The sequence below is a fragment of the Pogona vitticeps genome, chromosome 2 (assembly GCF_051106095.1).
Source record: "Pogona vitticeps strain Pit_001003342236 chromosome 2, PviZW2.1, whole genome shotgun sequence".
In the NCBI taxonomy this organism is placed as follows: Eukaryota; Metazoa; Chordata; class Lepidosauria; order Squamata; family Agamidae; genus Pogona; species Pogona vitticeps.
This window is the reverse complement of record NC_135784.1, coordinates 3,166,847-3,192,554: the sequence shown is the minus strand read 5'-3', so window position 1 is coordinate 3,192,554 and position 25,708 is coordinate 3,166,847. Positions and strand designations below refer to the sequence as shown.

Sequence of the window (25,708 nt, the reverse complement as noted above, 5' to 3'; positions counted from 1 at the left end):
AAACAACAACAACAACAGAGATTCTGGTACTGAACCAAGCCAGTTATCAAAATCAGATTTGAAGAAATTTCCTACATATAAACAGGGGGATTGTCCTGAAAATTTCCTTAAAATCTTTGAACGAAGTTGTGCTGATTTTTCTGTGAGGGAAACAGAGAAAATGATAATTTTGAGGTCTCTCCTGAGTGGAAAAATGGCTGATGTGTATGCTGACATGCCAGTTGAGCTCAGTAAAGATTATTCAGAGTTCAAAAAAATGGTTTATAATCGATTTGGCATTAATTCAGAACATCTGAGGTTGAAGTTCAGAAAACTTACTAAAAAATCAGATGAATCTTATACCCAACTGGGTTTTAACTTAGAAAAGTGTTTAGATAGGTGGCTTGAACAGGAGAATGTAAAAACCTTTCAGGAATTGAAAAATGTTGTGGGCCTGGAGCAGTTTTATTCCTTACTCCATGGGGAACTTAAATTTTTAGTTCAAGAACGAAAACCAACTGATGTTAGAAACGCTGCTCAAATAGCTGATTTTATTTCTCAAATAAGGGGTCCTAGTTGTTATGAGGGGAGAAGTGTGAGGAAAACATGGGACCCAAAGTTCTCTAAAGAACAAGCACAGAGACAGACTAAAGTAGGCGGCCATTTTAGTGAAAAGCCCTCAGAACAGGGCCAGCACAGTAAACAAGTTTTGGAGGGAAAAGAGAAACTTGAGAGATTTGATGGGAAAAGCTCATGGGGGGAGAGAATCTGCTTCATTTGCAAAAAGAAAGGCCACATTGCTTCACAATGTTTTAATACAAGACAAAATAAAGAAATTCCACCTCAGAAAGTTAATGTAAAAGAAGCAAAGGCTGTATTTTGTGTTCAGAGTAAACCTCAAGCTTCTTCTAGTGAAAGCTCTGTTGTCATGGAAACCCAGGCAGAGGCAGTTAGGAGCTCTGAATTGGATACATTGAAGGAGCTACCTCTCGCTGAAGTTGTCCATTGTTATTACATACAGACCAATGCTGCTTTACTGGAATCTGCTGGGGATAGGATAAGTTTTTGAAAATGACTATTCAGCTTTGAGAGACACCTGTTCTCAAATTTCTATTTGCCACTCAGACATAGTACCACAGAGTTGTATGATTGCTGACCAGACTCTATCTGTGAAAGGGATTGGGTCAGAACTAGTTTCACTACCTGTAGCTGATTTGAAAATTGAATATCAAGGTTGGAAGGGACTGTGGAGAGTGGGGGTGTCTTCTGAGATCCCTACCCCTTTTCTTATTGGTAATGACTTAACAAAGCATGTCAAGAGTGCCCTAGTGGTAACACGTGCACAATCAGTACAAAGTGAAGCCAGTAGTGAGAATGACTCTCAAGAGCCAGAGAAATTTGTACCACAACCTGAGGCATTCTCAGTTGAAATACCTCAGAAAAGCCTCTTTGTCAAGGAACAAACAGCAGATCCCACCTTAAAAGATTGTTTTGCAAAGGTGACTGATAAAGATTTATCACCTGAGTGCCCTGAACGTTTTATTATCAAGGGTGGTTTACTGTATAGGGAAAAACTGAATAATATTTCAAAAGGGGGGCCTGAAGTTAAGAGACAGTTGGTGGTGCCTGAGAAATATCGCCCTATGATTCTGGAAAAGGGACATGCAGACATTTTCTCAGCTCACATGGGGATCAACAAGACCAAACAAAGAATAGCCCAAAACTTTTACTGGCCTGATATGGGTAAACATATTAAGAGTTTCTGTCAAAGATGCCATATTTGTCAGAGACAGGGCTCTAACTGTGATAAAACCAGAGCAAAGCTATGCCCATTACCAGTGATTTCAACTCCTTTTACACGTCTAGGGGTGGATATCATAGGTCCATTGCCCAATGCCACTAAGAGGGGGAACAGATTTATTTTAACTATAGTAGACCATGCCACGAGATATCCAGAAGCGATCCCATTACGTAATATAGAGACCCAGACTGTAGCAGAAGCCTTAGTGAATTACATGAGTAGGATGGGTTTTCCTTCTGAAATAATCACAGATTTAGGAACCTCTTTTACATCCAGACTAATGAAGAGGTTATGGCAAATTTGTGGGATTAAACACCTGGAAACTTCCCCTTATCACCCAGAAAGCAACGGGTTAACAGAAAGATTTAATGGAACTCTTATGAGAATGATCAGAGCATATTTACAAGAGAATCCAAATAACTGGGACCAAAAGTTACAGCTGCTCCTTTATGCTTATAGATCAGTACCCCAGGAGAGCACTGGCTTCAGTCCCTTTGAATTATTATTTGGAAGGCAAGTGAGGGGACCGCTAGATTTGATCAGGCAAAATTGGGAGCAATGCTTTGAGGATGATCCTCAAAACGTGGTAGCCTATATTGACTCCCTAATGAATTGCCTAAAGCGGAATATGGATTTAGCTGTGGAAAATTTAACCTCTAAAAAGGCCAAACAAAAGCAATGGTATGACAGAAAGGCAAGAGAACGTCAGTTCAACCCAGGAGATGATGTTCTCAGGCTGAGGCCCATAAAAGGGAACAAGTTACAACTTAAATGGGATGGTCCTTACAGAGTGGTTGAGAAAATAAGTGACCTCAATTATGTTATTGAGGACGAGGAAGGTTCAGGCAGGAGAGTTGTTCATATAAATGCCCTGAAGCCTTATTACAGAGAGACCAACCATGTGCTGTTTGCCATGAAAGCTGCTGGCAAGGAGGAGCCTGAATTACCCTTTTGGGAAGGGAGAGGGCAGCAAAAATATAATCCACAGGATGTGCAGATTAGCCCTACCCTATCCACTGAACAACATAATAATCTTTTAGCACTAGTGACAAGATATCGTGAAGTTTTCTCAAGCAAACCTGGTGTGGCCAAGGGTGTGTTACACAAGATTGACACAGGGAATGCTTCCCCTCAATCTGTAACCCCTTATAGAGTAACAGGGCCATATGTAGAAAAAGTTAGGAAGGAACTGGATGAAATGTTAAAGGATCAGATTATTGTACCTTCTTCTAGTGCTTGGTCAGCCCCGATAGTTTTGGTGGACAAGCCGGACGGCAGTGTGAGGTTCTGCGTTGATTACAGAAAGCTAAACGCAGTAACCAAACCTGATGCATATCCTATGCCCAGGCTTGATGACCTCTTAGAAACCATTGGGGGGTGTAGGTACATCTCCTGCTTAGACCTAGTTAAAGGTTTTTGGCAGGTGAGAATTGATCCTCAGGACCAAGAGAAAACCGCATTTTGCAGTCCATTTGGCCTGTTTGAGTTCCGGGTCCTCAGTTTTGGCCTGAGAAACTCACCAGCAACGTTTCAAAGGCTCATGGACCATACTCTGAAAGGGCTTAGTGACTTCACAGTAGCTTATATCGATGACATAGGGGTCTTTAGCAACACCTGGCAAGATCACCTACATCATCTAGAGTTAGTGCTACAAAGGTTGAAAGATGCTGGCTTAACTGTTAAAGCTAGTAAGTGTCAGCTAGGTAACTCGGAGATGAAGTACCTAGGTCACATAGTGGGAGGAGGCCTAATCAAACCTTTAGAGGCCAAGGTAGAAGCAATCCTGAAGTGGCCCAGACCTACCACTAAAAAGAAAGTGAGGTCCTTTCTAGGTCTGGCAGGGTATTACAGAAGGTTTATACCCAGTTTCAGTGAGATTGCTGCACCTTTATCAGACCTGACAAAGAAGCAGAGCAGCAAAAGCGTTTCCTGGTCGGAAGAGTGCGAGATGGCGTTTGGACGGCTGAAAGATGCTCTAACCAACCATCCAGTGCTGCATGCTCCTGACTTCAACAGAGAGTTCATCATCTACACAGATGCGTCTAATGCCGGTGTGGGAGCGGTACTGTGCCAACAGGATGACAGCGGAGACCAACATCCAGTGGCGTACCTGAGCAAGAAGTTGCTTCCCAGGGAGAAGAATCTTTCTACCATCGAGAAAGAGTGTTTGGCGATCATCTTTGCGATCCGGAAGCTGAAGGCTTACATCTGGGGTCGACATTTTACCTTGTGCACTGATCACTCACCTCTATCGTGGTTGCGGACTATGAAATCACAGAACAGTAAACTGATGAGGTGGGCGCTTCTTTTGCAGGACTATGATTTCGAGGTTAAGGTGGTCAGAGGGACTATAAACTGTGTGGCTGACGCCTTATCCAGAAGACCAGAAGACGACACCTAAAGGACTTATGGACTCTGTGTATAGTATATGGCAATGTAAAGTGTTTTGAAAGTTATGTATTGTATTATGATAAATGTTTACATTGCATGTTTTATTTACCTGTAGGAAGGAAGTGTAAGTATATTTGTAGTTGTGTTAAATTGTGTAATAAATGTAATGCTTTGTGTTTGTTGCAGTTGTTTTGGGGAAAAAGCACCTTAGCTTTCCCCCACAAAACAACTTATTAAAGGGGGAAGGTATGTGACGTGTGCCATGACGTCACCTGCCTGTCTTGGCTAAGGCTGGAGTTTCCTGGCCTATGGCAAGGCAGGAGGTGGGTCTTATAGGGGTGGAGCTTGTGTATATAAGGGGGGTGTACAAGGAGGGAAAGGTTGTTGAGGGAGTTGTTGTTGGGGGAATTAGAGAGTGACAGGGTTAGATGTAGGTTAGGTAACTGTGTGTAACTGTGTGTTAAGAAATAAAGAACTGTGCAGGGTGAAGGTCTGATAAATATAGTTTTATAAGTGATTCTTTTATTCAGTGATTTCCTTTTTAAGTCTGTATTCAATAAATCATTATTTTTATTTTAAAATCCATACATAGTCTGAGGTGTCAGGTTTATGTGTGGTTGGTGGCAGCGAAGTACTGTGTGTGTGTGTGTGAAGGATCGTGGCCTGTCATCTCTTGTGGTGACGTAAGAGGAGGTGGCAGTCGCGACATCCGGGTTCAACCTCAGCCCGTTCTCCTGCATCCACTGCTGTACGGCCCCCAGGCAGTGCTGGAGGGACAGGACGGCATCACCTGCAGTTGGTGAAAAGGAAATATAGAGCTGGGTGTCATCGGCATATTGATGACACGATGCTCTACATCCCCTGATGACCCCACCCAGCGGCCTCATATAGATGTTAAACAGCATTGGGGAGATGATCGACCCCTGTGGAACCCCACAATTGAGACTCCACGGGGCTGAAATACTCTCCCCAAGCTGCACTCTCTGGGGGCGGTCCTCCAAGAAGGAACGGAACCAGGCCAGAGCTAAGCCACCGATACCCAACTCAGAGAGCCTCCCCAGGAGGATACTGTGGTCGACGGTATCGAAGGCCGCTGAGATGTCGAGGAGGACCAACAAAGAAATTTTACTGCTGTCGGCCTCCCTCAACAAGTCATCGTATAGGGCGACCAATTGCCGTCTCTGTACCATGGTGCAGCCTGAAGCCCGACTGAAAAGGATCCAGGGCATCTGTTTCATCCAGATGTGCCTGAAGCTGGTCAGCCACCACCCTCTCGACTACTTTGCTCATGAAAGAAATATTGGCGACGGGCCTATAGTTGCCAATTTCGTCTGCCGCCAAATTAGGTTTCTTTCTTATGGGCCTAATGAGTGTCTCCTTGAAGGCAGAGGGAAACCTGCCCTCAAGGAAAGACCCATTTATTATTGCAGTGGCCCATTCTGTTGTTATCGGCCTGGCTGCTTTGATTAGCCAGGCCGGGCAAGGGTCCAAGGAGGAGGTGGTGGCTCGACAGCGGTCAAGCACTCTGGCCACAGAATCAGGCGTGATAGGTTGAAAGGAGTCAAGGGTTACCAGGCAAGATGGAGCGCTGGACATCTCTGCTCGACTTACTGTGTTCAAAAAAGGAGAGAGATCCCGTCGGATGGCCTTGACTTTAGATTTAAAAAAGGCTGCAAACTGGTCAGGTGAAAAACTAAGGGGAGGCCTATCATCCAGACCAGTTCCGGATAGGTCGCGCACTATACGGAATAACTCCGCCTGCTGGTTGGACGCTTCGCTTATCCGGTTAGCGAAGTAAGTTCGACAAGCAGCCTTTACCTTAGACAGGTAAAGGTTAGTTGCGACCTTGACAGCTATCCTATTATAATCCATCGGGTTCTTCCTCCATCTACACTCTAGCCTTCTCCTATGTCGCTTCAGCACTCGAAGCTCCTGGTTAAACCAGGGCGCTGGACGAGCTCTACGACAGAGAGGGCGTTTAGGTGCAATTGTATCTATAGCCCTGGTTACGAAGGTGGACCAATTATCAACCAGAGTGTCAACAGGAGCACTAGCCAGGTCCGCCGTGACCCCTCTCATGACGTCCTGGAATCCAGCCGGATCCAGTAGCCGAGGGCGGACCATAGAAATAGGTCCCTGCTCCCTGTGAGGGGGGAGAGCCACTGTGAGGTTACATTTTATTAGGTGGTGATCTGACCATGACAAGAGGATTGACGTGAGGTCCATCACCACCAGATCACACTCGCTCCAACTGGAGGAAAAGACCAGGTCCAGTGTGTGACCACCCACGTGGGTGGGGCCGTTGACATGTTGGGACATGTTCAAGGAAGCCATGGTTTCCAAGAACTCAAGAGCTGACCCAGATGGCTCTGCCCCCCCATGCACATTGAAATCACCCAAGACCAAAAGCCTCGGGGATCCCAATAGTGCCGCGGAGACAAAGTCAGTCAACTCCGGAAGGGAAGTGACTGGATTGCAGGGAGCGCGGTAACCCAGCAAAATCCCAAAACCATCCCTGGCCCCAATCGATATGTGGAGTGCCTCTAGACCTGGCTTTACCACCGAGGAGCGCCTAGTAACCTCCAAGCTGGATTTATGAACAATGGCTACTCCTCCCCCCCGCCCCTCCAGTCTACCCTGGTGCTGGACAGCATAACCGGGCGGACAGACAAGAGCCAGGGGAGGACCGCCCTCCCCGCTGATCCATGTCTCGGTTATGCATGCCAGGTCTGCATTCTCCTCCAGGATAAGATCGTGAATCACCTGAGGCTTGTTGGCTATAGACCTGGAATTCAACAGTACAAGAGTTAGAGTGGAGGGCAGGCTAGAGGTAATCCTTGTCCATCACAGCAGAAATGAGACATCCCTCTTTTTCTTTGGAATGCAGGTCTTTATGTGATGTAAATTATCTCACCTCACATCATTACGATATACGGAGGATGGAACCAACTGTAGTGAAGGGACCACGTACACAAAAGCACTACATGAAACATGCAAGAAGAACACACCTCTCATCAGATCACACAGAATACAGTTTGGAAAGCTAAAACACAGCCAGCTAGACATGATAGATATAGATAGATAGATAGATAGATAGATAGATAGATAGATAGATAGATAGATAGATAGATAGATAGATAGATAGATAGATAGATAGATAGATAGATAGATAGATAGATAGATGATAGATAGATAGATGATAGATAGATAGATAGATAGATAGATAGATAGATAGATAGATAGATAGATAGATAGATAGATAGATAGATAGATAGATAGATAGATAGATAGATAGATAGATAGAGTTATACATATTTTTCATTCCCTCAAAGAGTCTCTGTAAAGCAAAAAGGCTGGCCAGGTTTCCTTTGCCAGGGCCAGGTATTTCGCTTTCCAGTCTAGATTGTTGAAGCAAACAGACACAGCTGGGTTTTGACTCTCTTCCCCAGGTGAACACCAGGACCAGTTTTAGGCAACCTGAACTCCCGAACCTGGACAGTCATGGCACAATACCTTTTCCTCTACAAACATTATTTCCTTCTCATCTTGAAAGTCTCTTTTTCACCCTACCTTGTAATCTCTTTGCAAGATAATAAATTGCTTTCCTGTCAGTACAATACAACAATGTAACCGTGCATTTCCATAATTGCTATTTGTAGACCCACCCTCGTGTTTCTTGTGGGCTTTTTAACCCCCGCTCTTTTGTTCTGCTCACAGAAGGAATAACTGGGTTCCCTGCTAAGAAAACCCCCAATGGAATTAGGCTGAAGTGACACGGAATCCAAAAGACGACGTCATCCCTGCCTGTCAATCAGAGGATAAAGCAGGAGGGGCGGAGCAAAAAGGACAGTTAGACAGTTGGAAGAGACAGAGACAGTTGGAATGAGATAGGGATAGAGTTGGAATCAGGGAGAGATAGAGAGAATTAGGGACCACAAGATGTTGAGAAAGTGTTAGGGTTTAGGAATAGATAAAAAGGGGTTCAGAAAAGAAACTGAAAGATTAAAACACACATCTAACAGGCAGAAATGAACTTATAGGTAAAACATGGGAGATATTGAATGCCAGTGATTGAACACATGATTTATTATACATGAATACCTGAACCAGCTATATATTGATTTCCTTTTTCATTTGATCATTAATAAAATAAGGTTTAATTGAAAACCTGATTCCTAAGTTACATGAGCAACTCCTGTGTGGGGGGGGGGACCTGAATTGGTATTAGGAGAAATACCTGGTGGCAGCGAAAAGAAGGAAAAAGGCGTGTTTACCTTTGTGGAGCCCAAAGGAAATAAAGGGGCAACAAGGGGGATCGCCACACACATTTTCACACCTCCAAACCCAGGAATGGGGACACCGTGCAGATTCTGAGCATTTTGGCATTTTTTTATTTGTTTTGTTTGATCACCCTTTAGTCCCCCAGTGGGAATCCCAGGCGGTATAAAAATATACGCAATTCACAATGAATTAGGAAATTTCTTGGCAACCATATAAGAAACACATATTTTAAAACATTATATAAAACCTATAAAACAGACTTTAAAAGACCATTCCATCTCAACTGCCTTCTGATTTTCAAAGGCCTGGCAGAGGGAAAGGAGGAAAAAGTCCACCCGTACTCCCCCCAAGGGAAGGGAGGTCCACAATCTAGGAGCAGCCAAAGAACAAGTCCTCCCTTGAGTCCTCCCCAGGCATCTTTCTGAGTGCAATGGGACCCAGACGGGGACTCTCTCCTGAAGGCTTGTGGAGGCTCACAAGGGGGGAGTTGTAGACTTTTAAATAGCCTCAATGTGAGCCATGAGGAAGGGCTTCTAAGGAGTAAGCCCATTTAAAGCTGTTTGTAGCAGAGGTGGGGGTGTGTATGTGTGTCATTTCTCTCACTGGTTCAGTTCCACCCTGTATGAGAGAATTTAAACTTAAAGGACATTGTTTACGACATTGTGTCCTTTCGGAAACATCAGAAACCACTCTTTACTCCTAATCATTACTGTTTTGTTAATTTTTTTAAAAAATCACCTTAAAGATTCTGAAGAATGGCTACGATTGGGCAAAATAACCCCTCTTCAAATAATAATATTGACAAAGATGACTCCCCGGCTTCCTTCTACAGCTCCAGACATGGCTCCATCCATGTTCCCCCTCTACTGTGCACGCCAAGGCATTAAAACGGGAACCAAACCATCTGCAGAACATCTTTCGTTTCACCTTACATGGCAAGTCCACCCCTTCCATGGTTTGGGTTCTTACGTTATCAAAAACCTCATCATAAGGGGGAGAAAGTCTTCCCGTCCCACCTAATTCCTCGCTCAACATGTTCCAATTACAATTCTGGTTGTGGGGGAGTTGCTCGCAAAATTCACAACCGGGCACACTGTTGTCTAAGCGAAACCTTACTGCACCCCCTGCCAAACAGTTTTCTTTTCTTTTTTGGCTCAAGAATATTTTCCGGCCCAGTGAGTTGGAAAAGATAATGGTTCATTCCATCTTCCTTGGGTTATGTTCGACTGCCTAGTTGATATAAATGGGGGAATCAGCCGTTATTTACTCAGGATTTCCACTAATGTAACGGGAGGACAGGAGCAAAAATCCTTGTCAGAAAACCCCCTCCGATCCTTCTTGATTGAAGATAGGTAGCGCTTCCCACAGAGGGCACAAAACTGATGGTCTCCCGGACGTCCTTCTCTGTCCTCCTGCGCTCCTTGAGTCTCACCACCAAGCAATGTTTCTCTGGGATCAAGTAGTTCTATGGGGAGAGAATCAGCAAATCACAACAGAAAGTAATCCCCAGGTAGATCCCCAACCCCACCTCTGCAGGTTGGAAGACATCACCCAGGCCAACCCTTGGCAAGGAGTTCCACGAAGCCCCGTGATCAGAAATCCCACATTCCCCTCATATTTGCAGGATCCTGAGGTGGCTGCTGCTCCTCTCTCAGGACTCCACTTACCCTGGGACAAGGCGACAGGGCTCTGCGGACAGGCTACAAAGGAAAGACAAGGGAGAAAATCAGTAGCACTGCTTGTGTTTTCAGAGTGTTTTTATTCTCTGCCCCCGAATTTGTAGATTCCCTTATCCTTAGTATTTCCATGTCAGTATAATGTATTCTGCATATAAGTTAAATAAGCAGGGGGACAATATACAGCCTTGTCATACTCCATTCCCAATTTTGAACCAATCAGTTGTTCCATATCCAGTTCTAACTGTTGCTTCCTGTCCCACATATAGGTTTCTCAGGAGGTATATAAGGTGGTCAGGCACTCCCATTTCTTAGTTTGTTGTGGTCCACACAGTCAAAGGCTTTTGCGTAGTCAAAGAAACAGAAGTAGATGCTTTTCTGGAACTCTCTGGCTTTCTCCATAATCCAGCGTGTGTTAGCAATTTGGTCTCTAGCTCCTCTGCCCTTTCAAAATCCAGCTTGTACTTCTGGGAGTTCTCGGTCCACATACTGCTTAATCCTACCTTGTAGGATTTTGAGCATAACCTTGCTAGTGTGTGTAATGAGTGCAATTGTATGGTAGTGGAAGCATTCTTTGGCACTGCCCTTCTTTGGGATTGGGATGTAGACTGATCTTTTCCAGTCCTTCAGTGCACTAAGCATTGTTAAATACATTTTAACTATGCTTTCCTTCTCTGCCTAGAAGTTGTTTTCAGAGTCTCTCCCTCAGTACAGCGCAATATGGGCCAAGAACGAGGAACCATTTTCAACCCAATTTCAAAGCATTTTTGGGAGCAAAAGTCACATCCCTTTGGGGGGGGGCACCAAAGGTTTTGATCTTGACCTCAAGGTGAGAGAGATCCTGCAACTTTTCCTTGGGCTTGAAAAGTTCCCACCCTCTGTTGGTTGCATATTCATCTCCTCCTCTTTCTTCCAGACCATTGGTGGTGGGAGGCCTTTGTATATGTCAAGATCACCCCAGAAATCGCAGGACCTAGTGGTTAGCGACTGATTCACCCAGCCCCCACATTGATCGTTACTGCCCCTCTCTCTCCCTCCCACTCTGTCCTAATCCCTGATGTCCGGGCTTCCTTGTGTTGTTGGAATCATTTTAAAAGGCTGAGAGTCACTTACTTTGTTTTTCTTGCCGGAAACATTTGCCTGCGGGGAGAAAACATCACAGATTAAAACTTCCAGAGATCATTTCTAGACCCACCCTCTGCAGAAAAGCAAAGTTCTTCCATTCTGAAAATCCTTCTAGCCAAGGTGCCCGAATATACCCAACTTCTTTCTCTTCCAGTTAGAGAACATTTGGTTATTGATCTCACCTGCATTCAAAGTGTTGACTGTGCCATTAAAAGCCTTCAAAAGATTAAGAACTCAGAGCTCTGAGGAATCTTCTCCCTCCTTTGATATCAAGGAAGTGGGGAATGTTCTTCACTCTTAAGTCCCAGTTACAGAACCCTGAGAAGTCTCACATAGCCTTAGATCATTTTATGGACAAAGGCGGCGTGAAAATATTTTAAATAAATAAGAAACCAATAAATGTATTCCGGTTCCAAAACTTGGCTGCTCATCAGAACCTCTGGTTCTCCGAGCAGGACTCGGTATTTAATTCTTTAATCTGCATTAATCTTGTTTTCGTTGTTTAACAGACTTCTGTTTTCCTCATTTTACAGGATTTACATTTGATGCATTCTGTTTACATTCTCTGTTTGCCTCTTGCTCTAAGATCTAGGAATATAGAGAAAGTTGTCGGCTTGTTCTGTGTCGTCTAATTGCATCTGAATTAACGGCAAACTTAAATCGGTTATTCAAGGTGCCTGCCGCATTTAAGGAGCACTTTCACCAGTGTCCCCTCCCACCCATCCACTCTGCTGAGTTTTCAGGGTGAAGTGAGGATTGGGTCCCATATCTCTTGAGATGGGAGTTCATCGCTCTATCCACTGCACTACCCTTCCCACAGATTAGAACTGTTTTACTCAAATCGATCCGTTCATTATGGCTTCAAACCACAACCCCGGCTGTGGGTCACACTGCTGTATGGCTGCTCTTTCAATACGGCAACTCAAAGAGGTTTTACTGGTGCTCACCCCACAAAAAAAGCTTTTGACTGCCACAAAAGTTGCGCCGTCAGCCATTCCTCTCCTGATCCAAATCAAGACAGGGAGTAAAACTTCCCATGCGAAACAAGTCCAGATTTACTTACAATAAATGGTGGTGACCAAAGAAAGTATTGCGATGACTACCAGAGAGACGATGGTCCCAAATCTCTGTCGTACAGATGCTGGAAGAGGAAAAGATAACAACAATGCAAGAAATCCTGCCAAAACAGGCGCTAGTTCCCTACCAGAGGATGCTTTTACAGTGATACCTCATTAGACGATGACCCCGCTGTACGACAAATCCGCAGGACGGTGACTTTTTGTGCTCGCTATAGCGATTTGCAAAACAATCACTCCTATGGGGGAATTCTGCTTGACAACGATTTGGTCCGTGCTTTGCGGACTGCTTATTCACAAGACGATGATCTTTTCAGCTGATCATCGGGTTCCTAAAATGGCTGCCCTGTGTTTTCCAGACCCATGCTTCGCAGGACAGCCATTTTAACAGCTGATTGGCACTCAGAAAATGGCTTCCATATGGGCGATCTTCGCTGGACAACGAGGTAATTTCCCCATTGGAACGCATTAAATGGGTTTCAATGCATTCCAATGGGGAATTGTTTTTCGCATGACGACGATTTCGCTTAACAGAGATTTTCCACCCCGGACAGATGGCTGTCCAAACTTTTCTTGAAAACCTCCAGTGATGGGGCACCCACAAGATCAGGAGGCAAGCTGTTTCACTGCTTAATGGTTCTCACCATCAGGAAATTCCTTCTTATTTCCAGGTTGGATGTCTCTCTGATGAGTTTCCAGCCCTTGCTTCTTGTCCTAACGTGAGGCGCAGTAGAAAATAAATTGATGCCCTCTTCCCTGTGGCAACCCTTCAGATCTTGGAAGACTGCCATCAGGTCTCCCCTCAGTCTTCCCTTCGTTAAGCTCAACATCCCCAGTTCTTCCTTTCCTTTAACATCTAATTAACCCTTACTTACTGAAAATCCAGCCAGGCAAAAGTCCCTGTTTTGTTTTTATACAAAGATATCCACACTAAAGGGGGAGGAAGGCTTGAGTTCAAACTTATTGAGTCTCCTAGTCAGAAGGAAGGAGAACCGTTTCCTACAACAGCAGTGTTTCTACTGTACAAAGGGGTGTGTGTGCTGTGACAGCTTTACCACTGAGTAGATGGGTGACAAAATCCTAGAATCAAGGAGTTGGAAGGGGCCTCTTAAGGCCATCCAGTCCAACCCCCTGCTCAAGGCAAGAATGCAAATCAAGGGAGATCTGCCAGGTAGTCGTCTAAGCTTCTCTTGACTGCTTCCAGAGCCGGAGTATTCACCACCTCTTGAGGTCACTGGTTCCACTGTCGTACTGCTCTAACAGTTAGGAAGTTTATCCTGATATTCACCTGAAATTTAGCTTCTTGTAACCTGATCCCATTGTTGCATGTCCAGCACTCTGGAAGGATCCAGAACAGATCTTGCCTCTCCTCTGTATGACAGCCTTTCAAATATTTGAAAAGTGCTATCGTATCTCCCTTCAGTCTTCTTTTCTCAAGGCTAAACAAGCCCAATTATTTCCATCTTTCCTCCTAGGGCTTGGTTTCCAGCCATGCAATCATCCTGGTTGCCCTCATCTGAACTTCCTCCAGTCTTCTTGAAGTGAGATGTCCAGACCTGGACACAATACTCAAGAGGAGGCCTAACCAATACTGAACAGAGGGGAACTACTTTTTTAAAAAAACAAAAAAGTTTGTTTTAATTATGGGTGAGCTGCCTTAAGTCCCTTCAGTCAGAGAAAGCCAGCATAAAAATGCAATGCAATGCAATAAAATAACAAGTATTTATTAGAGTGAGGTGGCACACATTTTCCTTGCATGCCATGCCTTTAAGACCATCCCTTTCCGCTCTGCATCTTCTCATGCCGTGCTTTGAAAACAACGAATTTTCTACCAAGCCAGACTAGTTCTATCCGCCAAGGTGTTACATCCCATGGTTGAACAATGCAATTTAACAAGAAAAAATTCCTTTGATTTGTCCTGAAATTCTCATCCTTCAATTTCAGAGCATGACTGCACCGGATTGCATCTTCCTTCCAACTTTTTCTTCCCCTTCCACCTTCAATGTGGAAATTTTCCCCCTTAACGTCCACTTGTCTAAGCTTAACAGCCCCCCACAATTTCCTACACTGGCTTCTTTACATTCAAGTCATGTACAAATGCATAGAAATTTGCCACGTCATCTCACTACGATGTCTGAGGAAGTGGAGGTGATCCACAAAAGCTCATGTTAAAATGGAGCAGTTAGTCTTTAAAGTGCCACAGTGTGTTTGCCTTTTTTTTTTAATTTTCATTTTTCTTTCCGTTTCGGCCTGATTTTTCCTCCTAGAGGATTTGCTCCAACCGGTCATCTGGGTTGCCCTTTTTTGCACCACCTGTAGTGGGACTCGGATTGTGCATTTCATTCCACAGGATGATCTACAACGGCCATGCCTTACCGGTCAACAAGGAAGCTGGCAAGTCACTCCGCTCGCCCTGGGCATTTATTGAATTTACCAAAAATGAGTTTCTGCCTCTTCCCTGTTCACAACAGATAACCCACTTCTTGTTTTGAAAGAGGTGGCCACATTCATCTCCTTCTACAACAACAACATTATCACACCCCGATCTCTATTTCATCTTCTAGATGCACGCTCGAATTTATGCATGCACCCCATCACAGTAGTTTCCCTCTGATATTTAAGACATAACCATATCCATTAGAATTAGCAATCAGATACCGTATTTTCCCATGTATAAGGTGACCCCCACTTTTCCAACCCCAAATAAGAAAATGTGATCACTGCTTTCCCCCTCCACTAAACCCCACAAAAGCAGGATCAAAGGGCTGCAGAAGTGGAGGGAGAAAGCAGTGATGAAAGGGCTGCAGGATCAAAGGGCTGCGATCATGCAGCACCTGCGATTCTGCACCTCCCCCTTGCTTCTGTGTATAAGAAGACCCTCAATTTTTATTCTAAAGATTTTAGATAAATATCGTCTTATACACAGAAAAACACGGTAAATTTAGCCAATGTATTTCTTGGCCATAGCAAAGCCCAGTGTACAGAAAGGTTTCCCGGTGACTCCTGGGGAAAAGTGGCCATTGTTTAGAAGCGGAGACATCACACATCCATCCATCCTCCTCTAGCAAAAATCAGCATTGTAAAACAATAAAAGTTTGTCTCCTGATGATCTGAGGGAAGCAAGAACATGACACTTAAAGACACAATCAGAAGTCCCAATCAGAACTTTTGCTTTGGGGTATATCTTGGGAAAGAGACTTAAGTCCCACAAAACAAATAGCCACTTAAATTAGCTTTTATCATCATAGAACTAAAAGGGACCTCTATAGACCATCAAGTCTAGCCCATCTCAAGGAGGCAGGATTTGAACTCCCAACCTCTGGCTCTAGAAACCTAAAACACTGACCTCTCCAGCAGCTATGGCCCACTGCATGTGTTTTCTACATGCCTACTCCTGCATCCTTGTTTCCTTCCGACTCTCCTCGCATGGGCAGCTGTTGTGGACATGAGTACTGACTGTCCTATGGCTGGCAAGCAGAAACAAACATTTTCCTGGAGCCTCCCCTTGTCCCTCTGTAAGAGGAACAGTCCCCATCATCTCTCACCAGATTCCTCCCAAGTCCGCTCCAGTGGCTCTGCCAGGCTTGCATGTTCCACACGGCACACGTAACAGCCCTCCTCCTCAGGGCCAACTCGGACGCTGATCCAGAAGTAGTAAGTCCCGTCCACATTGGGCGCAACGATCCCGCGGAAGGTATGTGCCTGCCAATCCCGGCCGTCCTTCTTCCAGGCCATTCTGATCATCACAGGCTCGAAACCGTAGGCTCGGCAGAAGAGTGTCTTGAAACCATCGCGCTCCTGAGCTTTCAGCTCCACCTCGGGCGTTTCTGCAGAATGGAATGGGCACGTTTTCAGTGCAATCCCAGTTCTTCTCTGGAGGGATGGATCCTTGCTTGGCTGTCTTCCAAGTTGTGGGGAGGCAGTAGAGAAAGGGGACACCTTCGGGGGGGGTCCCTCTCCCTCAACTCTAAAGAAGTGCTCTGCAATTTGGACGCCCTGACCAGTCAACACAACGGTCAAGGGACTGTTCTGACTTCACAAATGGCAGCACACCTCCCAAGCAAAGGGAAAAGGGGCCGGGGAGGCAGAGAAAGGAGTGTTTCCATGGGGTGGCATCAAAATATTGTCCAAAATCCAACAGGATGGGGAAAATGGGAGAGGCCCACTGTGACGAGGTTCGTCTTTGGCCGGGGGGGGTTGGGTAGTAAAGGCGGGAAACAAGCGCGGAGGCGAGTTTGAGTCTTGAGGAATAACAACTTTATTAGCATGAACACTTAATTCCACGGGATCAAACGGATCCTTCAAAACGTCATCGGTTAACAGGGCATACTTCTTCGGTCTAACAACTGGCTGGCACATCTCTTCATCTACCAAGGGGCCGGGCCAAACCGCTCGCGATCCGTCAGGGGTCTTAAAGGCGCACTCCTGACGGCGCAGATGGTCCCACAGCAGGGGTGGCGGGCCCAATCCCCCTCCGGGGGTTTCTGTTGGAACTCGGGGCCCGGGCGGATAACTCTCCGTCCCCCACCATGGTAACCCACCGGGAAGACCGAGACCCTCCATTCTAAGGGTTCGTAAGTCCTACCGCGACCGCACGTTGTAGGAGGCTCAGGCAGCAGACCTCCTCCTCCCGGCACGCTTTGGGCACCTGGGGTCCCGTCTGCTAGGCTCTTGGCATCCTTTAACCAGTCTGTCTGCACCCCTCTCGTGGTGCATCTGCCCAGCTCTCCTTCTCCCAGCCAACTAAACTCCCGCGCAAAATCTCCTTCCCCTTTCACCTCCTCCCACATGATCAAGTCCATCTCGGCTCCGCCCTCATCCACCAAGCACACTTCGGTAGGCCTTCTCTGTAGTTCTTCCTCACTCTCTATTTCTACTAGTATCCCTTCTGTACAGCCACTCGCGTCTTTCGGGCTTTCTTCTTCTGGGGACGGCACACTGGGTCCCACTCCTTCACACGCCCCCCTCTCTGAGTGGGCCGTCCTCCAGGGAAGGTTCTCCTTCTCCCCTTCCTGTCGAGAGAAATAGTCGGCATTAGAGTGTGCCTTCCCCTTCCTATACTGTACCTGAAATGAGAATGGTTGTAAACTAAGATACCATCTGGTCAGACGGGCATTGGTATCCTTCATGCGATTAAGCCACTGTAAGGGCGCATGGTCTGTCACCAGTATGAACGGAGCCCCTAACAAATAATACCTCAGGGCGTGTACTGCCCACTTCACCGCCAATGCTTCTTTCTCGATTGTCGCATACTTTTGTTCCCGATTACTCAACTTTTTACTTAAGTACATTACCGGGTATTCCACCCCATCTCTCTTTTGAGACAGCACCGCGCCAATTCCCCTGTCAGAAGCATCTGTTTGTACCCAGAAAGGTAACTTGAAGTCTGGAGCATACCTAGAAGGTAAGGTGGCCAAGATCTCCTTAAGCTGTCTGAACGCGTGTTGTTCTGCTGCACCCCACAGAATGCCTTTCCCTTTCCGTTTCCGCGTCAAGTCTGTGAGAGGAGCTGCCACCTCCGCAAAATTGGGCACAAATTGTCTGTAGTATCCGGCGAGCCCCAAAAATTGTTGGACCTCTTTCTTAGTCTTGGGTACCGTCCACGATACTACTTTGTCTACTTTATCGGACACCGGTTGTATCTGGCCACCCTCCACCTGAAACCCTAAGAATCGTACCCCTCTCCGCGCGATCTTGCACTTATCAGGATTCACTTTCAGCCCAGCCTTCTCAATCTCCCCGAGCACCCTCTTTAGGTGTTCCAGATGTTCTTCCCAAGACTTACTATAGATCAAGATATCATCGATGTAAGCCCCCGCGAAATCCCTAACCGGGGCTAAAACCTGATCCATCAGCCTTTGGAACGTTGCGGCGGCGCCATGCAACCCGAATGGCATTTTTTTGAACTGGAACAATCCCTGGGGCGTCACAAAGGATGTTTTCTCCTTGTCTTCCTCTCTTAAAGGTATCTGCCAATAACCTTTAGTGAGGTCGAGCGAGGTCAGATAGACTGACCCGCCCAATTTTTCTAATAGGTCATCCACTCGGGGCATGGGGTAAGCGTCAAATTTGGAAACTTCGTTCAATTGTCTAAAATCTACACATAGACGCATCTTCCCGTCAGCCTTTGGCACCATCACCGGGTAGCTACGCCAAGGGCTCCGTGAGGGTTCTATAATGCCCAGCTGCAACATTTCCTCAACCTCCCTACTGATAGCCTCCCGAAGGTGGTACGGCCAGGTTCGGTTCCCCGATCTCGTAACAACCCCTGCAGGGGTGTGTATCTCATGGTGTATCAGTTGAGTTTCACCTGGTACCCCTGAAAACAAATGCTGGAATTCGCCCTCTAGCTGCAATAAGTCTTGTTGTTGTGCCGCAGGTAAGGTCTCATCTATAGGTAACCGGCCCTCCATCCGCCCCCAAGAATCAACTTCTGGCCCAAACTCCTGCTCCTCTACTTCCCCCCACAAAGCCTCTCTTTCTTTCCACTCCTTAAGGAGGTTGACGTGAAAGATACCTTTCTTCTTAGTCTTGTCTGGCATATATATCTCGTAGTCAACGTCTCCTATTCTCTGTACCACCTCATAAGGGCCTTGCCAAGTCGCGAACAACTTGGCTTGTTCAGAAGGCATCAACAACAAAACCTTTTGCCCTGGTACGAACTCCCGCACTTTCACTCTTTGATCGTATCTCCTCTTTTGCCCGGCTTGGGCCTGGCCAAGGTTGGCCTTGGCCAGTCCCACTGCTGTTCTTAGATGCTCCCTCATTTCGATCACTTGTTGAATGGTTATCCGCGCATCATCTGGACCTTCCTCCCACCTCTCTTTTACCAGATCCAGAATACCTCTGGGGTTCCACCCATACATTAGTTCGAATGGGGAAAACCCGGTAGAGGACTGTGGTACTTCCCTTATGGCAAACATTAAGGGTGCCACCAACAGGTGCCATCGTCGGGGTTTTTCCATGACCAATTTCCGCAACATGCCCTTCAGTGTTTTGTTGAAACGTTCCACCAAGCCGTTGCTTTGAGGATGATACACGGCGGTGTGAATGGGTTTCACCTCTAGGAGGCGCCACAATTCCTTTAAGGTTTGGCTCATGAAATTCGTGCCTTGGTCGGTGAGTATTTCTTTGGGGAACCCCAGCCTCGTGAATACCTGCATCAACTCCCGCGCTAGCACTTTGGCCGTGGTCGATCTCAGTGGGACCGCTTCGGGATATCGGGTGGCATAATCTATGATCACCAAGATATGAGTATGCCCCCCTTGTGACTTAAGCAGTGGTCCCACAATGTCTAATCCAATCCTTTGAAAGGGATGATCCATAAGAGGCAATGGGATTAACTCAGCCCCTGTGGGCGGCTTCCTTTGGGTTTTCTGACATTGGGGACAGGTTGCACAATACTCTTTCACCTCCTTCCGCAATTCAGGCCACCAGAATCGCTGCTCTATCCTTGCCCTCATTTTTTCTTCTGCCAAATGTCCTGCCAAGGGAATATCATGAGCCAATGCCATAACTTTCGACCTCCATTTGGAAGGTACCACCAACCTTCTACTTGCATCCTCATGCACATAATACAACAGATTATTATCCATTTCCCACCCCCTTTGTCCTCTTACAATGGTTCCCGATGGTTGAGCCGCCAGCAGGGGCTCCCGCAGCGACGCGTCATCCTGCTGCATGGCTCTCACTTGCTCTCGCGACGTTCTCTGCAAAAAATCGGACTGATCCTTACTATCCTCCTCATCCCCTTGCAGCCCTTCCTTAACCGACCCCACATTGCGGGAGCCCACCCAGTCCCGACCAAGCAACATTTCACGCGTCAGTCCTGGAACGACCCCGATTTTCATGTGTCTCTCGTCGTCCCCTACTTTCACTGTAGCCCACATAGTTTGGTACTTTTTAAGGTCCCCATGGATGCATCGCACCGATAGTCCTCCATCCTTCTTATCGCCCGGCAGGTCCCTCACCAGGGTCGTCCCGCACCCCGTGTCTATGAGGGCTCTTTTTTTCATCCCATTCACCCAAGCGTCTATTTCCCATCGTTCCGAGGTCGGGCCCTTAGTTTCCACCGCGCGTGTTAATCGCCCCACCCACGAACAATCAATCCCGGGGCAATTTCTTTTCACGTGGCCCGGAACCCCACAGGAATAACAGACGATCCTCCCCTCTTTGTTGTCCTTCCCTACCACTCCCGGGGTGTAGAGGGGGCGACCGTCCTTGCCCTCTTTCCAGCCCGTGCCCGGCGCGTAAATCCTTTGGTCAACTGTAATAGGCCGGACGGGCTTGGGTGCGAACGGCTCGAAACCTTTCCCGCGCGCTCTAGCAGATCCGCTCATCTCCGTGCCCGCCTTCGCAGTAAGGTTGGAAGTTGAAAGCGAAACTTCTCCTCCTCGTGGTCGCTGCCTCTCCGCCCAGGGGGTGGTCACTTCCTTGTTCGCTTCTTCCGTGTTGCTGAAGTCCTCCAGCAGCGTAATCGCCCTCTCTAGCGTTTTGGGATTATTCTTCTGCACCCAGTTTTTAGCGTTGGTTCCCAAGGACTGTACGAGCTGTTCAAGCACAACTGCATCCACTAGCTTTTCACCATCGTTTTCGGCTGGTTTCAACCACCTCATCGCATTAGCTCTCATTCTCTGTGCAACCGTACGCGGGTGGGTTCCTGGTTTCCACTTCAACTCCCTCAGCCTCTTTCTATAAGTTTCCTCCGTTAAGTTCAGGGTGCTCAAGATAGCATTTTTCACTGCGTCATACCGCGTCGCCTCCTGAACTCCCAAGGTATCAACCACCTCCTGCAACAGGCCGGTGAGACACGGTATGAGCACCAGAGTCCATTGGTCTCATGGCCACCCCGCGGCCGTGGCCACCCTCTCAAACGTGTGCAGGTACGCCTCAGGGTCATCCGTGGCGGTCATTTTCTGTATTCGGATTGGTGCCGGCCCCGCCACTAGGCTGCCTCTTACGCTAGCAAGATTCCTGCCGCCCCTCTCCTCTTCGCTCCCTCTCCCGCGCATCTGCCGGGCCATCAAGATTTGCTGCTCCGTCAGGTTTTCTATAAGTCGGGCTTGCCTCTCCATTGCTTCTCGCAACCGGTCCACCTCTTGGTTTCCCGCCAATTCCGTCCCCCCGGCCCCACGTTGGGCGCCACTGTGACGAGGTTCGTCTTTGGCCGGGGGGGGTTGGGTAGTAAAGGCGGGAAACAAGCGCGGAGGCGAGTTTGAGTCTTGAGGAATAACAACTTTATTAGCATGAACACTTAATTCCACGGGATCAAACGGATCCTTCAAAACGTCATCGGTTAACAGGGCATACTTCTTCGGTCTAACAACTGGCTGGCACATCTCTTCATCTACCAAGGGGCCGGGCCAAACCGCTCGCGATCCGTCAGGGGTCTTAAAGGCGCACTCCTGACGGCGCAGATGGTCCCACAGCAGGGGTGGCGGGCCCAATCCCCCTCCGGGGGTTTCTGTTGGAACTCGGGGCCCGGGCGGATAACTCTCCGTCCCCCACCATGGTAACCCACCGGGAAGACCGAGACCCTCCATTCTAAGGGTTCGTAAGTCCTACCGCGACCGCACGTTGTAGGAGGCTCAGGCAGCAGACCTCCTCCTCCCGGCACGCTTTGGGCACCTGGGGTCCCGTCTGCTAGGCTCTTGGCATCCTTTAACCAGTCTGTCTGCACCCCTCTCGTGGTGCATCTGCCCAGCTCTCCTTCTCCCAGCCAACTAAACTCCCGCGCAAAATCTCCTTCCCCTTTCACCTCCTCCCACATGATCAAGTCCATCTCGGCTCCGCCCTCATCCACCAAGCACACTTCGGTAGGCCTTCTCTGTAGTTCTTCCTCACTCTCTATTTCTACTAGTATCCCTTCTGTACAGCCACTCGCGTCTTTCGGGCTTTCTTCTTCTGGGGACGGCACACTGGGTCCCACTCCTTCACACCCACTGAATCAGTAAGTCAACTCCAACGTCAGTTCCACTGATCTAACGGGACTACTCTCCTTGCCAATTACCATCGAATTTCAGCCAATATTTCATATTCTTCCAATGTATATAATAATAATAATAATAATAATAATAATAATAATAATAATAATAATAATAATAATAATAATAACAACAACAAGAAGAAGAAGAAGAAGAAGAACAAGAAGAACAAGAACAAGATGACAAAACAAAACAACAAAACAATAAGAACACTACTACTACTACTACTACTACTACTACTACTACTACTACTACTACTACTACTACTACTACTACTACTACTACTACTAATAATAATAATAATAATAATAATAATAATAATAATAATAATAATAATAATAATAATAATAATAATAATAAATAGTGTGTCATCAAGTCAATTATGACTTATGATGAGCCTTTTTCAGGGTTTTCCAGGTAGAGAGTACTCAGAAGGTGGTTTTCCCTTCTCTTCTTTTAGGGGCGCCCTGGGACTGCGCCGCTGGCCGAAGGCTACTCAGGCTGGCTTTTCTCTATGCGCACTGGGGGAATCGAACTCCCAACCTTTGTCTCCGCAGCCAGAGACCTCCATAACAAAAAATAATCTTAAAATTGCAGAGCTAGAAGGGACCCTTTGGATCATTGAGGCCAGTGCCTGTCCAGGTGGATCAGTGGGGAATCGAACTCCCAGCCTCTTTGTTCCTCCACTGCCTGCTGGTTCCATTCTGAGAATAGCAAAAAAAGGGGAAAAGGCTGATCCTTTTCAAGGGTGGTGAACAGAAACTCCCGGTGACTTCCATGGTGCATGTCACACATACACACAGAAGCCCTCTGTGGGTTTACACCAGGACAAACCTGCTTTAAGTCTGTTCGGAAAAGGCACTCTGCACATGATCACAGGCATTCAACTCACAGATGGAAGGACTCCTTGAGTGGAAAGAAGCCCGCCAGCCCACCCTCCAGTCCCCCCCTTACGTACTGATCTCCTGGAGGTATTTCTTGCCATCCTGCAGCCACCGGCAAAGAGTCTGTGGACAGCTCTCCCTTCGGTACACCTCCCATAGCTCGGTCATTTCCCAGATATCCTCCAAGGCCTTCCTGGGGAAAGTGTCCTGGTGCAGGCGGATGTCCCTCCAATCGTAGGCACACTTGATTAGCCATTCCACCCCGCCATCTGTGCCCAGGCTGCAATTAGTGAGGCACTGCAAGACGTGAATGGCTGGGCGAAACCCCCACCCCCCCAAAAAAACAACACACAACGTAAGTGGCATGGACCAAACGCTTTGGAAACAAATCTGGACCACTAAAGATGAGACTAACGAAGCACGCCGGAGGTTCTGGCGTGCAGTATATATACAGTATTTAACTTTCCATTGGTCATATTTACAGTGGTGCCCCGCATAGCGACGTTAATCCGTTCCAGGAAAAACGTCACTATCCAGAAACATCGCTATACGGAAATAAAAACCCCATAGGAAAGCATTAAACTCAAATTAATGTGTTCCTATGAGGGGTAAACTCACCGCTAAGCAGGAATCCGCCATAGGGCTGCCATTTTTGCCGGCTCAGTAAGTGAGGAATCGGTGCAAAAATGCTGCGGGCGACCATTTTCTTCATCCGGCAGCCATTTTGGAACTGCCGATCAGCTGTTTCTAAAACATCGCAATGCGAAGATCGGTAAGTGAAACGCTTAACGATCATCGCAATGCGATGTTTTGACTATTTAAAACATCGCAATGTGATCGTAAAAACGATTGCAAAATCCGCATCGCTATGCGAATTCGTCGTTAAACGGTGCGCTTGTTAAGCGAGGCAGTATATATGACAAATGGAAAACCACCTCCCGGTCCTCTTTTCTCTTTACAGGAGCAACGGACACCTCCTTTCTCCTCTTTCTACTCACCTGAACTTTGGTTGTAGAGTTTATTCAGGTGGTACAAAGCCAGGCCAAAATATTCCTCAGCATCTTTCGCATGATCGATCTCCCGGCGGTTGGTCTTGGAATCATTCTGCAAGAACGCTTGCACCCTGGGGAGCACCACCTCAACCGAATGCTTCTTGTTGTCATAGCGGGTGATGCGCTTGCCATCCAGGCATGTGGAGAGGATGAACAAGGACTGATCTGACTCTTTCATGTATGTGTGGAGTAAGGAATGGGAGGATCTTCCTGGAAGGGGCCACCGTGAGAACTGACATGAGGAGGAATACCTCTAAACAGGAGATTCCTCCACACACAACAAAACCACCCTCCATCAGGCTTGAAAGATGACAAACATTCCATTACAGAGATCGGAATTGCTAGTAAAATTCCTTTTGCTATGCAATAGAAGTACAGTGGTGCCCCGCTTGACAACGATAATCTGTTCCAGCAAAATCGCTGTACAGCGAAATCGTTGTCAAGCAAAAAAAAAAACCATTGGAATGCATTGAAAACTGGTCAATGTGTTCCAATAGGGGAAATACCTGCTTGTGCAGCAAAGATCCTTCATAGGGCGTCCATTTTGCGGTCCCTGTCTTACGGAAATAGGTCAGCAAAACAGCAGGGAGCCATTTTGCGAACCGCCGATCAGCTGTTTTTAATTGTCGTAATGCGAACAATCGGTTCACAAAACAGGGACCTGGGCGTCGTGCAGCAAAAAAGCTCCCTTGGAACCATTGTTTTGCTATCACTATAGCGATCGCAAAAAAAGCATCATCAAGCGATTTCGTCGTCAAGCAGGGCACCACTGTACAGAGACCAACAGAGAGGAATAGCTACAAGTTCCCCCACACAGTCCACCCCTTCCTCATTAACTGGCAGCACTTAAGGTCTCAATAACTCACTCTTGGGATACTGGTAGGAGAAAGAATAAAAACATTTTATTACTTACACTTGCGAACAGATCAACAGCAAAGAAATGGCAAACTGACTTCAAGAGAGGGAAAGAGACCACTCGGCAGAGAGGTGGGGCTCTCTTTGAATTCAGAGGGAGCAAAAAAATGATTGGTTGGGGCTGGAGAGTTTGAAAGGCCCCTCCCAATCAAACAAACTGCAGCATGCGAGGTTGTAAAAATTCCAACACAGGGGTCCTGCCATTGGCCAGATGCCCCCACCACAGCCACCAACCCTTCCAGCAGAGGTGCTCACCTGGGTTGATCCCCAACAGGGGGGCCGAAGTTGCAAGGAGGAAGAGGACTCCCCAGGGCAGAAACTCCATCGGCTCCTCCTGCCCATTACTGCCCCATTTGTTCACTTACGGAGACAAAACTCTGGATTGGCTGATGGGGAGAATAGTCAACCAATAGGATGTGTAGAATCTAATGTCATCGTTCGTTTCTGGGCGGATGTCTTCTTGCTTCCTGGTGGTGGAGACAGAAAAGCCTCAATTGGGTGATGGGGAGAATATTTGGCCAATAGAGTAGAAAGGATCTAAGGCC

General features: G+C 47.0%; 2 protein-coding genes across 5 annotated transcripts; both read right to left on the bottom strand.

Moving 5' to 3' along the window:
• Positions 1–8,235: 8,235 nt before the first annotated feature.
• LOC144587255 (class I histocompatibility antigen, F10 alpha chain-like) lies at positions 8,236–25,550 on the bottom strand. 4 transcript variants are annotated; one of them, XR_013542425.1, is made up of 9 exons: positions 25,419–25,550; positions 24,195–24,458; positions 23,271–23,510; positions 15,875–16,156; positions 15,676–15,796; positions 12,317–12,394; positions 11,242–11,268; positions 10,120–10,152; positions 8,236–9,917 (listed from the first exon to the last, which is right to left on the bottom strand). XR_013542425.1 is itself a non-coding variant. In XM_078387270.1 (8 exons), the coding sequence occupies exons 1-8, from the start codon at positions 25,486–25,488 to the stop codon at positions 9,712–9,714; spliced, it is 1,200 nt and encodes a 399-aa protein (XP_078243396.1). In that variant the 5' UTR covers positions 25,489–25,550; the 3' UTR covers positions 8,287–9,711. The 4 variants fall into 4 exon arrangements, 3 of the variants coding, with proteins under 3 accessions (XP_078243396.1, XP_078243398.1, XP_078243397.1); XM_078387270.1 differs by lacking the exon at positions 15,676–15,796 and having other exon boundaries at positions 8,287–9,917; XM_078387272.1 differs by lacking the exons at positions 15,676–15,796; positions 23,271–23,510 and having other exon boundaries at positions 8,287–9,917.
• LOC140706842 (uncharacterized) lies at positions 16,448–22,447 on the bottom strand. The gene is made up of 2 exons (XM_078387149.1): positions 19,949–22,447; positions 16,448–17,341 (listed from the first exon to the last, which is right to left on the bottom strand). The coding sequence occupies exons 1-2, from the start codon at positions 20,957–20,959 to the stop codon at positions 16,697–16,699; spliced, it is 1,656 nt and encodes a 551-aa protein (XP_078243275.1). The 5' UTR covers positions 20,960–22,447; the 3' UTR covers positions 16,448–16,696.
• Positions 25,551–25,708: the final 158 nt, after the last annotated feature.

Bases quoted from the DNA above. Each gene is read 5' to 3' on its own strand.
- LOC140706842 (XM_078387149.1), bottom strand. From the start codon at position 20,959: ATGAGAGCTAATGCGATGAGGTGGTTGAAACCAGCCGAAAACGATGGT. The intron at 17,342-19,948 runs GTAAGAGGACAA...TTCTCTCGACAG, and splicing joins CTCAACCATCGGGAACCATT to GAAGGGGAGAAGGAGAACCT.
- LOC144587255 (XM_078387270.1), bottom strand. From the start codon at position 25,488: ATGGAGTTTCTGCCCTGGGGAGTCCTCTTCCTCCTTGCAACTTCGGCC. The intron at 12,395-15,874 runs GTGAGAGATGAT...TTCCTCTTCCAG, and splicing joins GCGGACTTGGGAGGAATCTG to CATCTGTACGACAGAGATTT. The intron at 11,269-12,316 runs GTAAGTAAATCT...TTCTCCCCGCAG, and splicing joins TTTGGTCACCACCATTTATT to GCAAATGTTTCCGGCAAGAA.